Raw genomic sequence first — 16094 nt, forward strand, 5'->3', positions numbered from 1 at the left:
CAACACAACTGTATTTAATAATAAAATTAATAATAATAAATCAGGTGACAGTTTCTCTTGAAAGTTACCCGGTTTAAAAATATAATTTTATTTATGTGAGTTCACCTGTAATATTTTTTCCATAATTATAAATAAAGAATTATTCTTAAATATTTGACCCCCAGGGATTTTAATTAATTTGACTAGAAACTGCAATCTTTTGACATTCATTTTTCCTGTTAAAACCAGAAACACCAAGTCTTTTTGAAAACATTTCAAATAATTTTGCACAACATAGAGGAGCAATTTTTAAAATAAAACAAGAACTATTTTCTTCTTTTTCTTTTTAAGTTTGGCCAGGTTATTTTGTCATTGCCATGGTTCACATTATTTTTGGTCATTTTATTGATCTTACAAGACAAACTTCAGTTCTGACACAGAGAAGCAGGTCTTTATTCAAAATCTTTGTGCAATTTTTCCAGCGACCGTGACCAGATCAATGATGCTTTACAGCATCCTTAAAACTGCTGAATAACTGCGACAGAGTCCACGTTAAATATCACATAACACGGACTGGGTTTCCCTGATGACCTCTGGTGACTCAAAAGGGTTGGCGACTCCAATATCCATACAGACGGAAGTCAGCAAATACCAAGACTCTCATGTAACAGCATCCAATAACAGTGCAGTGACCCTAAAAGGACGTTTATCAGTGAAGGCAAAGAAAGAAAGGCTAAAAAATGGAAGAAGACAGACAGCAGGATGGCTGAAAGAAAAAGACAGGGCTTAACCTGATGATGTCTGGTCTGTGAGGGAGATGATTAGATGTTTTTTTTTTTTCTGAGGAAAGCAGGGTGTCTCTTCCGCCTGTTTTAAGTGTAAATGACCCAGAGGGAGGTTGTTTGTTGCATAGTTTTATCATTAAATTATTTAACTGTAACTTTTCTTTTAAAAAAAGTATTTTTAAGGTTTGCTGTTGTTTGGTTGACTTGCTGCACATGTAAAATTGAAGGATTTAGCTCTTAAGTTAAAATCATGGACTACAAGGCAATTAATATTCATGAATCATTAGTGTTTGAGTTGACCACCATTCAGCAGCGTTGCTACAGAAAGTACAATGGATTTTTCCCTGCAGTTTTAACTGTACAATAACAAGATCTTTATTATTTGTACTTGTTTTCCTGTCTTAAAACTCCAAGTGCATCTGAGTCAATATTTACATGCAGTAACAACTGTCAATTGACCTGTGGGCAGCACGGTGGCTAAGTGGGTAGCACTGTCGCCCCGCAGCAAGAAGGTCCTGGGTTCGATCCCCAGGTGGGGCGGTCCGGGTCCTTTCTGTGTGGAGTTTGCATGTTCTTCCCGTGTCCGTGTGGGTTTCCTCCAGGTGCTCCGGTTTCCTCCCACAGTCAAAAGACATGCAAGTGAGGTGAACTGGAGATACAAAATTGTCCAAGACTGTGTTTGATATAACCTTGTGAACCGATGAACCTTGTGTATTGAGTACATTGTGTATTGAGTCATGAATGTAACCAAAGTGTAAAACATGACGTTAAAATCCTAATAAACAAACAATTTACCTGATTATTGTGGAATGTTTAAAAATAGTGTAACTCGATTACTATATTAACTTCTAGAATGTTCTTATTTTAGTTTTATTTTGCCCCATTGTAACTTTTCAGTGTGTTGAATGCATCACATTTCAAATTTGTTTAAATTAAGTGCATTTTGTTTGGTTTAATTATTGTTGAGATGTATGTAGAACTACAACTACTGTGGTTTTGGATGTTCTTTCTCTGTCCATGTGGGTTTCCTCTGGGTACTTGGGTACTGGGTACTAATTTAAATTGCTCTTGGTGTAAGTGGAGCAGTATATTGCCTGGCTGCCAGTGTATTCCCACATCCATTCTACCCTTATTGTACATGTTGAGTTTTCATGTAGTATTTTATTTAGTGAAAGAACATCAGACTAGTTCATCCACAATGTTAAAAAGTGAGAATAAAGTGTACGATATTTGAACATGCATATTTTGCCATCTAGTGGCTCTGAATTGTTTCGCAGTGCTGCTCTTCCCTCACTTACATGTTTTTTTAAATGGTGTTTCTGCTGGATTGTTTCTACTGTATAGGATCAAACATGAAACAAGGTTCAATGTACAGCAGACAGGGATGTCTAACAACCAAAGGGAAAAGAAGCTGTAACTACAGATAACAAATAGAATGGTCAATAGGGGATCAATAAAAGTCAAGGGTTTCAGGAAAGGTACAACCACACAATTCTGTTGTTGTAGTTCTATTGTGTTGTGGATATAGTTGTCATTTCCCCCATCAATCTACATTTGATTACCAATGGCAATGTGAAAACATGTTTTTGAAAAGTAATTAAAAAATTAACTTAAGGTTTAAATCTCTTTTTTTCTGGAACTGTGCTGTGGCACTCCAGATTGTGGGCAGGTGCATTTTGTTTGCTTTAATTATTTTTGAGATGTGGCAAGAACTCAGTTGTGGTTGACCTGTTGCAATTTAAATTGATTGGATGTGGTTTGAAAAAGCACACACCTGGGTCTATAAAAGCCTACAGTTTACAATGTGTTGTCAGAATAAAAACAAGCCACAAAGACCAAGGAACTACTGGTATATCTGTGGATCTCCATTATCAAACTGTGGCAAGACAAAGATTAGGACAAGGATATAAAAACAGAGTGACCACTGTTGGGTAAAAATTGCCAAATGGCGTGCAAAATTGCTGTGTTTTTGCTGTTTACTTTTGTCTGGTCAACTTAATTTCATTTGTTAATATACCTCCATTCCTGCATTTCAGGCCTACAACACTTCAAAAAAGTTGGGACGGGGACAATTTAGATCTAATGATGCGGTGAAAAAACTAAATAATAATGAGATTTCAAGCAGGTGATGACTATAGTCATGATTTGGTACAAAAGTAGTATCTACAAATTTAGAAAATTCAGGAAATCGAAAGAAATGTATTGTGGGTGCAAGGGATTGCTTTGGCAAACCTTTGACAAGCGCTACATTACAGAGTTACGTGCACAAATGCCACTTAAAACTTTACTGTGAAAAAAAGCCTTATGTTAACCATGTCTACAAGCGGCGTCAAATTCTCTGGGCTCAGAGGCATCTCAAATGGACCATTACACAGTGAAAGCGTGTATTGTGATCAGTACAATAATGTTTTTAGAAGAAATGGACGACATATGCTCCAGATCAAAAATGAAAAGGACCATCCAGATCCGTTATCAGGAACAAGGGTTGTCATGCCAGGGTTGTCGTGGTTCAGGGCTGTGTCAGTGCCCTTGGCAAAGTTTATTTAAACTACTGTGATGACAGCATTAATGCAGAGAAGTACATTGAGATTTTAAAGCAGAGATGTCCATGCATTTTTCAACAAGACGGTACAAAGGCATGGCTCCAAAAGAAAAGGGGACGGGTACTAGACTGGCCTGTATGCAGTCCTGACCTGTCCCTAATAAAGAATGAGTTTGCAAAAAGAACAGGACAAAATAACACCTCAACAACTTGTGCCAAAACATCTTTTAAGTGTTGTGAAAATTAATAGCAACATTACAAAGTGTCACTGCTTCACAGTCGCATCTTTTTTTTCAAATTTGTTGCTGGCCTGAAATGCAGGATTGGATGTATATTAACAAATGAAGTTGACCAGATAATGAAAAAAAAAAAAAACATTAAATACTCAGGGCCATACTGTTTTCAATCAAATAAAAGTCTAAATAAATGTAAGAAACACTGCATTTTTGTATTTTCCTTACTGTCCCAACTTTTTATAATTTAGGGTGGTGGGTTTATGTTTTTTTTTTTTTACCTCATGTCTCTGCCACTGCTTGAAATCCACTCTAATACAGACACATATACTGTACTTACTCAAGTGCAAATTGAAAACCTTTCCCTCCACATCATTTCCCCTGGTCATGTGGTGAGCAGGTCATTACTCTAAAAGGTCATTACACTACCTTCGGCAGAAAGAGTGGCACAGAACACATAATGTCCAAAGGACAGTGCTGAAAGGATCAAGACTTTTAAAAAGAAAGATACCATTAACACCCGCTGGGCAAAAGTATTCACACTTAAAAATTCAGTCTCTGTGAATCTCAGAGGGACCTCACACTGAGCACATTGACACCCTGTAAGAGTTAGACAGAAGAACCTTCACTGTTCAGCTGTAAAGTATTGCTATGTTAGAAAGGGAAGGTCCTTACTATTTCTGATGATATTCTCTAAGTTACCATGACCTGAATGAAAAGTGATATTTTAAAGAATTTTACACACACAGTCCATCATATATAAAACACCTTCATCGCTGTCTGTCAGACACTGAGTTATTTTCTTGTCTAATAGTCCAGTACATGTCTCATGTAATAGTCCTATCATTTGTCCTGTCTAGGTCACTGTCACATAGTCTGAAAATTCTGTTTTTTTTAAATCACACAGTCCAGACTCAGTTATAAGCAGGCTTGTGCTACAGATATGTGCTTAATTAAGAATGCCTCATTACTTTTTGTTTAGGGAATAACTGACTGCTGTAAGGCTTTAATTTTCTGATCTAAGCAGAAAGTAATGAAATTGTACAAGCAGACAGTTGGGACAAATGGACATGGACATGGCAACCTCCACTAATCATGCTATCTCTATCTATCTAACTGCAAGTCATGAGTAAAATAGAGGCCACTCTAAAACTTCAATTACTCTTTCACAATAATGCTCTTGGTTTTGGATTGGGGTTTCGAACAAGCTCATATAGGTGTTCACATTCTTTAGTATACAGTGTGCATCCTTGCAATTTTAATTCATACAACCCATTTAATAAAGTTGTAAACATACATCTAGTAAGTAGTTGCCAGAACAAGATCACTTAGTTTAATTACTAAGCATATAAGATAAGCACATCTTGATGACATGTTACATGTTAAATTTTGAACTATTAAAATTGATTTTTGCCAGTTCCATGCTACACCCCAGTCAAGTTAATCCACCTATCCATATTTGGTAACCCTTCAGTCCTTGTCAGTATTTTCCACTGGGTCTGGAGCCTGTTCTGGAAATACTGGGTACATTAGGGGAAAATATAAACACTGTTGATCAGTGTTGGTATAACAATAAAAACATTAAAGAACCTCACATCAAGCAAAGCTGGGCAATCTCCACAGAAAAGCTTGGCAGCAAAATTGGTGTATAAAAAAGTGTGCTGAAGAGCTAGGTGACTCAACGTTTTTGCCTGAGTGTTTTAAAATGAAATGCAAAATTTATGCCAGACATGTCAGAGATAATTTGGGACCATTGTTGTCCAAAAAATTGTTGGAGTTTGGGAATCATTCAGGTGCTTTTTGATTGTCATAGCACTAAATTCTTGGTTAGCACTAATTTCCATGCAAAGTTTGACACCCTGTCCAGGGTATTCTTGCCTAGCAAAAGAATAAAGTGGTTGATGAGAATGGATAAAAGATATGTTTTAATACATGAGATTATTCAAGTGACATGTAAAATGTTAAAAGGACTTTCTTAGTTTATTTCAAAGGAATCTGCAGTTGATCACAAATGTGTGCATGTGTTGTTTAGCAGGAGGTGAGCAAGATAATGCTTTTTTTCATCCATCGTCTAGTGTCTGTCCATGCTTTCCATCAAGTGTCCAGTGCATACTGTGAAAGCATTTTTAGCCCTATAAATTAACTCTAGCCCAAGAAATTAAATCTGTAAGTGAGGATCTTGTAGAAGTGTTTCAAGGGCTGCTTTACTTCAAGATAAGCTGTAAAGAGTTTTACACGTTTTTAAAAACAAACCTAGATATGCTGTGAGCAGACAAGCACCAGGACAAATGTTTTAAAAGTTCAGAGCAAATGTAGCATGGTGTCAACAATAAAGTAAGATGCCTTATTTTATTTGTTAAATGTTATACATCGTAAACAACTGCATATATAACAAATGTGCAATGTTCAAAAAGAGTATAGGTACATCCAGGTACTTTAGCAATGGATAATTTTAAGGATCATTTTATAATATTTAGCCTTTTTCAGTGCATCCCAGCATTAACAACCAATAGACAATGTTGCATTTAGGTTGTGAATTCATTGGTGCAAAATAAACCAATAAATTACATTCTGGAAGTTCCCTGCTTCACTATTAACTCTTGGCAAATTAACTATTGGCAAAGATTTAGTTTTAAATTAATTTTAAATATTGTCAAAGTGACAGATGGACGGTCTTAGAATAATTTTATTTTTTGTATATAGAAATGACATGATATGACCTTCATCCTACTTTGCTGCATATTGATTTGCTTTTTCTTTCTTTCTTTTTTAAAGCAAAAAATCACCTAAAATTGTATAAATTAAAACTAGTAGTGGTATTAAATAACAAAAAGGAAAATTGACTACACTAAGTGTCCATGTGGGTTTCTCCAGTTTACCCTCTGCATCTCCAAAACAAACCTGATTATTACCTGGCTACACTAAATCGCTCATGTGTGTAATTGAGCGAGTTAATGGGTATGTGATGACCTGTGATGACACCAACCCACTATGACCCTGATCAGGCAGAACTGGTTAGGGAAAATGACCGAATATATAAATAATAAACAACAGATGCAATCTAATAATTGCTGCTCATTTTGCAATTAACCGCGCATGTGATTTAACTGCGCAGAAAAAGAGCGAGTTGCCAAGAGCGCGCAACTGAGATAGAAGTGGAAATATGGATTCAACCTGGCAACCCGTAAGGTTCTCTTGTACTGTACTTCTCTTGTACTAGGAGTTTAAATCTGCCCGTCATCACATCAAACTGCACAGCTGTAAGGGCGCCGTGACAAACCCAAAACAGCCAGCAACGATTGTTCTGTTTTATAGAGGACGGATTGATGTGAACATTAGTATACACACGCACACTTTAATGCAACAGGCTGGAACAACTTTCCCTATAAATAATAGATCATTCATTCTGGATTTTAGACCGAATACCTTCGAATCATCTGAACCTGAATGCTGGAAACAGAACGTGATCAGACCTTTTTACTGGTAAGTTTAATAATTTACCATAATAATAATAATAATAATAATAATAATTATTATTATTATTATTATTATAATAATAATAATAATAATAATAATAATAATAATAATAATAATAATTATTATTATTATTATTATTAGTAGTAGTAGTAGTAGTAGTAGTAGTAGTAGTAGTATTGTATATGTTGATAATATTAATGTAAGATAACCACATTTAAAATTTATTTAGTATGTCATCTAGACAAGTAATTTATTGTTTTAGGTTCTATATTTAATTAATTTATATAGGTATGTGGTTGTTAATATTACCAGCTGAAAACAAGGTAAATTCAAGTAGGTTTGGTGTCTTCTCTGTGCCCAAATACAAAATCTTTTTTTGACTGCACCCATAAAACGTTAAAGAAACAATTGTCTTTTGCCAAAAATAAATTTGTATGGATGGTCAGATTGTTTGGATGGTCAGATGAATTAGAAGCAGCTTAAATACAGGTATCATTGTTCACATTTAAGTGAGCTTTACATCACTGTGGAGGCAGCCACCCAAGTAAAGCTTCTGCACCAGAATTGGCCCCATAAAGCTTGATTATAAACTGGTGCTGACCACATGTACAAAGTGAAACAGTAAAACACATTGGTGTGGAGGAACTCATTGGTGTGGAAATGTACTTTACATTCTTGTTGACTCTATATTAAAGTTTATGATCAAATGTTCACATACGTTCAGTAGAGCTGTTAGTGTGTCAGTTGCCATGAGCCTTCAAATGCTAAAATGCTCATGTTATTTCCTTTTGTAACACATGGATGTGTTTGTGTGATGCTTGTGAGTTGCTGCTGTAACGCTGCAATTTCCATTTGGGGATTAATGAAGTAATCAATCAATTATTGGCCTATAAACTGTCAGCTGTAACCATTTTTATACTTTGTGATAATAACAATAAATAATAGTTAAACTTAACCCACAAATGACATTCTAAATATGTGACTTTAGTCTTAACCATCTAGCCTTTATGTTTTTACACATTTAAATCTATGTTCTTTAACTGTGGTGTAATTTGTTTGTACTGCAGATTGGACCGTTTAATCATGTCTTCCAATGAGACTTTTAAGACAGAATGCTTCACATCAAGGATTATGGGTAATGAAAGCTGTATTTCAGGACACATCTCTGTCACCTCCTCGGTTGTAACCATGACTGTAGGCATAGTCTCCAATATTTTGGCTTTGTTTATCCTTCACAAAGCCTACCAACGATTTCGTGTGAAATCCAAAGCTTCCTTTTTGCTCTTTGCAAGTGGACTGGTGGTGACTGACTTTCTGGGACATCTTATAAATGGCTCCCTGGCTCTTTATGTGTATGCCTCAAATAAAGATTGGGAGAGTTTTGACCCCAAGCAGATTATTTGTGGGTTCTTTGGAATCTGCATGGCTTTCTTTGGTCTGAGTCCACTTTTGCTTGGAGGTCTTATGGCTGTGGAACGCTGTATTGGAGTGACCCAGCCGCTATTTCACTCCACATCTTTGACCTCCTATCATATAGTCAGACTGTTGGCACTGACCTGGCTTCTAGCTCTTTTGGTGGCCCTGCTGCCAGTGGTAGTGTGGCGCCCGTACCAAGTTCAGAGCTCCCGAAGCTGGTGTTTTTTCCGCTTGGTGGGGATACGTGATTGGCTGGATGTTCTTCTCCCTATGATCTTTTCTGTCTTGGGGTTGCTAGCTCTTCTGATCTCATTTGTTTGCAACACAGTCACTGGATTCACTCTGCTGTGGTCCAGACTGCACAGAGAACGAGACTATCATCGGCGCAGGACCACTCTTCATTTTGAGATGATCTGCCAGCTACTTGCTATTATGATGGTGTCTTGTGTGTGTTGGGGTCCTTTTCTGGTAAGGAACCTATTTTTATGTATAATAAATTAAAAGAAAAAAGATTTTAGGTACACTATTAGCTCAAAAGCATGTGGATACTGCTTCTTATTACCAAGTTGTGTTTTAGCCACACCCATTGTCTAAAGATCAAAATAATTGTGGTTTCATGTACATATATGATTTTTTTCTAATGTACTCTGAAATTGGTTTTGTAGGACAGGGCACCATTACTACAATCTGTACATTCAACTCTGTCTCATAATTTGTTTTGCCTGCACTTAATTTAATTTTAATTGCTGTTAAAATAAATGGTTTAATCAGTTTTTGTTTCAAAATTTTTCCCAATCTTGTCTAATTCAATTACCTGATTGTTTTTTGCCTCTACTGCTGCAGTTTGAATAATTGACAGATTGCCTCATGAAGTAAGACTGTCAGCTGTTCTTGTATCTTGAGATTAAATATACTCATGTTTCATATTTGGTTTGTATTGTCCCCAGGTTATCATTATCATAAGCCTACAAGACCAAGAAGAAGTTACATATAGCCACCTATTGCTAGCTGTACGCCTGGCCACATGGAACCAGATTCTTGACCCATGGGTATACATTCTACTACGCAAGGCTGTTCTGAAACGGCTTTTTCTACTGGTACAGAGATGTAATGGTCTATGTCCTAAACATGCCTTTAGCTGGAGGTTTAGTGCTCTTGGGAGTTCTGTGGGGGCAAGCAGCTCTGTCAGCAGCAGGCCAGACTTCATTTGCCTGGATGGTCCATTTATACCTGACACACTCATGAGACCAATCAGGCACTTCCCATGAGCAGAAGAGAGTAGAGAGAGGTTCATTCTGTATTTATTCCATTAGATATATTATCATTATTATAACGTTATAATCAAACATCACATTCTTTTGTGCTTGTTCAACATCTCATTTCAAAAACATGAAAAATAATATTGAGTTGGTCCTCCCTTTGCTTCTCGAACAGCCACTCTTCTGAACAGGCTTTCCATTTGATTTCAGAACACAACACAGACAAAGCATTAATGATATTGCTGTAGTTCCAATTTATTGGTTGGGTAGGATTCAGGTTAGATGTCTGTGGAGGTCAGTCCAGGTCTTCCACTCTAACCTTTTATTGAGTAATGTGTAATTCCACATTTCACCTATGACCACATTGCACACTTCACACTTATGGCATTTTTTTTTTAACTTTTTTTTTTTTTACTAAATTGACAGACACACTTCAAATGTCTTTCCAGAAGAGTAGAGACCATTACATTTGCAAACCAAAAAACTCATGTCCAAATATATAGTGTTTCTCTATTCAGATATGCTTGTAATTTATAGTGCTATTTTTTACCTTTTACATTTGTTTACATTTGATAATGTGCCACACATGTTTTACATCAGTTTTATAGCAGTTTTAAACCTGCATAATTTGTATCAAAACACCTGCAATGTCCTCAAGAGCATTTTCTATTATTCTATTTCATTGTCAGTTGCAAAGCTGTTACAGTCGACCTGGGATTAAAAAAAAGTAAAAATTTGTAGATTGTAAGTTCTAAAATGCTACTACACTGCATGCTACAATAAACATTCAACTTTAACAACTTTAAAGTAACTATCTCTGCATGTGAAAATACAGATTTATGAAAAGCTTGCCTACTTTAACACAAATGTTTTATTGGACAGAATTTCAGTCACTGTTTGAATTGTGATATGTTTTCTGTGTTACTGTTGTGAAGGGTTTTTATTAGTGTTTTTGTTTTAATTCTGTGATATACAAAAAGGTTAAATAAAGTGCTATTTGTTTAAGACTGTGTATTTTTTTTATATTATTTTATATTTCATTGAAAGCAATCACCTCAAAGTTTCTACAGCAACACTATGCCATGATTTGAAGAAATTCCATAAAAGCTAGTAAAATGTACCCATTTGAATAGAATTACACAGCCATTTCTAAAGCTTTAAGAAACCTAACTACTTTAAAAAAATATAACTACAGTGAGATTGTTTATTTTTAAACAAAGAAAACTCAAATCGGTGGTAAAGCCATTCTGTAGCACTCAGCCTGCTGCATTTTTTCAAAAGGCTCAGCGACAACTTATTTTACATGCATATATTTTTGGTTTCAGTTGCAAAGTTTTTGAATTACTTTTACAGCCTTTTATAGTACTTTTTTTTTTTTTTACCACCAGTCATACATAACAGTGATATAGGCTAATGGTGTAGATGTAGGTTTTTCGCATCTAGCCATGGATATGCACATGAAAAAAATATATCAACTTGATGTACTTTTCAAATGTAAAAAAGCAATTCAATTTAAAGGCATATATCAAACAATTCTCAAACATCCATTTAATATTGATTGGGTTTAGGTAATTATTATATATCATTATTATCAAACTTGTTTGGAATTGCGGTGGGTTTAGCAACACACACAAATACTGGTAGGGAAAGTTGAGGCCTAGAGGTTAAGGTACTGGACTAGTAATCCAAAGGTTGCTGGTTCAAGCCCCACTACTGCCAGGTTAACACTGTTGGGTCCTTGAGCAAGGCCCTTAACCCTCAATTGCTTAGACAGTATACTATCACAGTTCTGTAAGTCGCTTTGGATAAAAGCACCTGCTGAAAATGTAAATGTAAATGTAAGAAAGGCACAAAACAGGAAGATTTCTGGTTGACACAACCAAGTTCTGATAAACCCCGACATCTACCTGAATCAGTGTAAAAGATTCTAATCACACAAAGCCTTGTCATTACAGGCAACCCAGTATTTCCAGCCTACTGGTTTTAATCGTCCAGTACTGAGGCATTGTTGCAGTTCTCACAGCAGAGAGCAGCACTGCGAACCTCCATTGTAATATAATAAATGTGACGTGGGCTGTGAGATCATTTCCTTCTTCTTTGTCGCATGCTTTTCTGACGAGCTGAGAATAAAAGGTTAGTAAATCTGTTTTTCAGTGAAAGTTTAGTAATTAATTGTATTAATAAAAATATCACCTGCTGTGTAATAAACTGAAGGTTTTTGCGCTGTTTGCCGGGGTTAGTTGGTGTTTGGTTTAAAGTGTTGACACAGCGGGTTGTTTTCATCCTGCATGGTGTTAGCTTAGTAACTCTACTGCTTTATCTTAAAGCTGCTCACTTATCACGTGGTTCTCAAAGGAAAGCAGAACTGTCTCTAAACTATCGCTTGTTTGTAGTATTTAATACGTTACCCTGTTAATCTTTAGTATATTTTAATGTAGAATGAGTCAGTTCATTTTCCCACGAGTGACTTAGCATGTAGCTAAGCTACAGTGAGAATCACATTTTCTCTAAGAGCAGTATGGCTGCGTCTCAAATCGCGTACTGCATCACAGAATATTTACTGTAAGATGGTGTGCGGTTTTATTATCGGTTTAAGGGTTAGGGAAATGACCCAAACAGAACCACTGAGGAAAGACGAGCTTTGTTTAAATAAAACTTCACATTGCGAGCGAATTGTGCATTTGGAACTGGACCAAGGATGTAGTCATCTGATGTTTGGTGAAAATTAGGGCCTGAAATGTATTTTCGAAATAGGGTGAAAAATCCGAATAAAGGTTTTTATTTATATATATATATATATATATATATATATATAATCCCAAAATGGCAGTCATTATATTTATCTGTAATAATTCATGCTAAACATTTGTTTTTTGTTGTTAATTTTGTAAGCAGAATTTCTGTTGTTCATTTACTTGTTTTAATTTGTTTGTTCTATCAGTTTAATACATTTTTATAAATAATACAATGACTGTACTCGCTATGACGTCTTGGTTTAAATACATTTTAGTTTTACTTGATCTTGTAATAATTACAAGTATTCGTAATATATATCAGTGTAATGTGTGTCCTGAAATGAAACTTAAAAAAAATGTACTGTTTACTTTTACAGAAGATAAAATGAATCAAGAAAAACTGGCTAAACTTCAAGCCCAAGTCCGAATAGGGGGCAAGGTAAAATTAACCTCATTATAATTAATAAGCAGATGATGGTAACAAAGATAAGCTTGATTTGTGTTCGTAATTTTAATTTTGGCAGTGAAAACATACAAATCCCTTGTACTGGAATCCTGTATTTACAGTTTGTGTGTTCTCCTTTTAGGGAACAGCACGTCGAAAGAAGAAGGTCGTCCACAGAACGGCAACAGCAGATGACAAAAAACTTCAGAGCTCATTAAAGAAACTTGCTGTTAATAACATTGCTGGAATTGAGGAGGTAGAGCATCTTTGCATATGTACATAAAGTAGCAGTACCTCTCATTATTATTGCCTGGACTGAGAGGACTAATTTCAGTATTTCTGATTGCAGGTGAACATGATTAAGGATGATGGCACAGTTATCCACTTTAACAACCCCAAAGTGCAGGCATCTCTGTCAGCAAACACATTTGCCATCACAGGCCATGCAGAGACCAAGCAGCTGACAGAGATGCTCCCTGGAATTCTGAGCCAACTTGGAGCAGACAGTCTTACGAGTCTGCGCAAACTTGCTGAGCAGTTCCCCAGACAAGGTGGGTGCAGTTGATACGTTATTACTGCTGCAGTTATTACATATGTTCTTTTGCAGTATTCTATCAAAATCATTACAAATTTTTTAATGATTCAAAAAAGCTTAAAATGTTTTGCATTCATATGGTTTTATAAAAGTTAATCTAAAAAATAGACTCTTCTGTAACTTCAGTACAGATAAACATACAAGTGCATGACTGGTGCAGCTATATATGATATTAACTGGATCTGGAAACAGCAACTGGAAATAACTAAATTGGGAGAAAAAGAGCTATAGAATAAAGGAGTAGAGTAAAAGTAACAGTTTAACTACCAATTAAGTACTTATTTTGAATACTGCTATGTATTGTAGATAAGTTGAAATTCAAATGTTCTCTCTCCTCTTTTATTTGAAGTTCTTGAAAACAAAGCTCCCAAAGCAGAAGACATTGATGAGGAGGATGATGATGTCCCAGGTATGGATTAACTTTGTTTATGAAATTGATGTTTAATGTAAATCCCCATGGTTCTGACACTTAACTTTTTTCTTTTCAGATCTGGTAGAGAACTTTGACGAAGCATCAAAAAATGAAGCAAACTGATACCTGCAAAGCATTAACTTGAACTGCACTTCAGAAGGCGTGTTGCAGTATTTTAAAATTAGATAACAAACATATCATTTCAACACTATTCAGCAAGCCAGAGACTTTTGTATTTTAAATTGGCATCAACCAGTCCAGTCTCTTGCACCTAAACCAGGTGATATCTATTATGGAATACGGTTCTGAATGAATGCCACACATTTACTGCTTAATCATGACTGGTATGTGGACAGAAAACTAGTCTTAATTATTTTTTGTCAATGAAATAATAAATATTAAAAAATCCTTTAGTGTTGTGAACTTTTTGCACAAGAAACATTTTATCAGATTTTTTTTTTTACATTTTGATCTAGCATTAAAAATAAACTTGTTTTGTGCACAGATATATATAAGTGCATGCTTATTTTGCCCTGAATGGATAACTTTAGTCATAACCTTGAGTGTTGTGCTACATATTAAATTCTGTATAAAAAGGAAAAAAAGCAAGTAAATGAGCAAGTGTATTATAGCTTTACACACACACACACACACACTGAGTGGTGCAAATAATAATAAAAAGGAGTAGCACAATTTTTATGCTTCAACATATGGGGACACAAGAAAGGGATGTTGCTGTAGGGTGCATATAATCCTGTAAAATTGCTTTGCATTGTTGTTTAAGAACAAACAAAAAAGCCAATGCACCTATTCATTTTTACTGTATGGCTGTCCCTACTGCGTTCAATAGTTGGAAATTGACCTTGTGGGTAAGTGACATTATTTGGTGTCTGCTGCAGTCTTTTAATCAAAAACAGTTTATATATTTATTATATATCATATTTTTAATAGAACAGTCCACTAGGTCACAAATGAACCCATGACACTGTAACTTATGGCAATAATACTAAATATAATGATTGCTGTAACACTATATGAATTATTGAACACAGGGATACTGTCTGCCAGAAACATCTTGCCAGTAAAATAAAATAACAGCATTGCTTAAGGCTTTCTTTTCCCAGTGTATTCTAAATATGTTGCACTGGTGCATATGGTAGAACCACAATCAGTTGATGTTTTGTCTCTGTGCAAATGGTATTAGTTGCTACCCTAACTACAGGGATCTGCATTACATTACTTTACATTTGCAGCATTTAGCAGACACAGTTATCCAAAGTGACTTACATTTATGACTGAATACATTTTGAGCAACTGAGGGTTAAGGGTCTTGCTCAGGGGCCCAACTGGGTGGCGTTAGGGCTTGAACCAGCAACATTCTGATTACAGTATCTTTAACCACTGAGCTACTACTGCCCAATTGATCTGCCATGTCTTCAGTTGTGAACAGTTAAAATTATAATAGAATGAAGGGGTCTATGTGGCATGTCTATAATGTGCCAGACTCATGCTTTAATCACATAATTACAACAATTCAGTTGCATAGTGTAGGGGTGGTATGGTGGCTAAGTGGGTAGCACTGTTGCCTCACAGCAAGAAGGTCCTGGGTTTGATCCCCAGGTGGGGCGGTCCGGGTCCTTTCTGTGTGGAGTTTGCATGTTCTCCCCGTGTCCGCGTGGGTTTCCTCCAGGTGATCCGGATTCCTCCCACAGTCCAAAGACATGCAAGTGAGGTGAACTGGAGATACTAAATCGTCCAAGACTGTTTGATATAACCTTGTGAACTGATGAATCTTGTGTAATGAGTAACTACCGTTCCTGTCATGAATGTAAACAAAGTGTAAAACATGACGTTAAAATCCTAATAAACAAACAAGCATAGTGTGGATATTTTACTGTATTTACAGTATTAAGAACCATTACATTTTGTTGCACTTTTGACAGAATATGTAACTGAATTTATTTAGCCATAAATAAATAAACCACTGTCGCCTCACAGCAAGAAGGTCCTGGGTTCGATCCCCCAGGTGGGGTGGTCTGGGTCCTTTCTGTGTGGAGTTTGCATGTTCTCCCTGTGTCTGCGTGGGTTTACTCCGGGTGCTCTGGTTTCCTCCCACAGTCCAAAGACATGCAAGTGAGGTTAATTGGAGACACTAAATTGACTGTGACTGTGTTTGATATAACCTTGTGTGATCTGAAGAATCTTGTGTAATGAGT

The 16094-nt window shown here is 36.0% G+C and overlaps 2 protein-coding genes across 2 annotated transcripts; both read left to right on the forward strand.

Annotated features, from left to right (window-relative positions):
- Window positions 1–8147: 8147 nt before the first annotated feature.
- Window positions 8148–9700, forward strand: ptgfr (prostaglandin F receptor (FP)). Its single transcript, XM_063013425.1, has 2 exons — window positions 8148–8900; window positions 9380–9700. The coding sequence occupies exons 1-2, from the start codon at window positions 8148–8150 to the stop codon at window positions 9698–9700; spliced, it is 1074 nt and encodes a 357-aa protein (XP_062869495.1).
- A 2068-nt stretch (window positions 9701–11768) lies between these two features.
- On the forward strand, window positions 11769–14286 carry btf3l4 (basic transcription factor 3-like 4). Its single transcript, XM_063012576.1, has 6 exons — window positions 11769–11824; window positions 12804–12865; window positions 13014–13127; window positions 13221–13422; window positions 13816–13875; window positions 13955–14286. The coding sequence occupies exons 2-6, from the start codon at window positions 12812–12814 to the stop codon at window positions 13999–14001; spliced, it is 477 nt and encodes a 158-aa protein (XP_062868646.1). The 5' UTR covers window positions 11769–11824; window positions 12804–12811; the 3' UTR covers window positions 14002–14286.
- Window positions 14287–16094: the final 1808 nt, after the last annotated feature.

This window comes from Trichomycterus rosablanca, chromosome 17, assembly GCF_030014385.1.
Source record: "Trichomycterus rosablanca isolate fTriRos1 chromosome 17, fTriRos1.hap1, whole genome shotgun sequence".
NCBI lineage: Eukaryota > Metazoa > Chordata > Actinopteri > Siluriformes > Trichomycteridae > Trichomycterus > Trichomycterus rosablanca.

Coding starts and splice junctions, on each gene's coding strand:
- ptgfr (XM_063013425.1), top strand. CDS start 8,148: ATGGGTAATGAAAGCTGTATTTCAGGACACATCTCTGTCACCTCCTCG. Junction 8,901..9,379: donor TGTGTTGGGGTCCTTTTCTG/GTAAGGAACCTA, acceptor TATTGTCCCCAG/GTTATCATTATCATAAGCCT.
- btf3l4 (XM_063012576.1), top strand. CDS start 12,812: ATGAATCAAGAAAAACTGGCTAAACTTCAAGCCCAAGTCCGAATAGGG. Junction 13,128..13,220: donor ACATTGCTGGAATTGAGGAG/GTAGAGCATCTT, acceptor TTCTGATTGCAG/GTGAACATGATTAAGGATGA. Junction 13,876..13,954: donor GGAGGATGATGATGTCCCAG/GTATGGATTAAC, acceptor TTTTCTTTTCAG/ATCTGGTAGAGAACTTTGAC.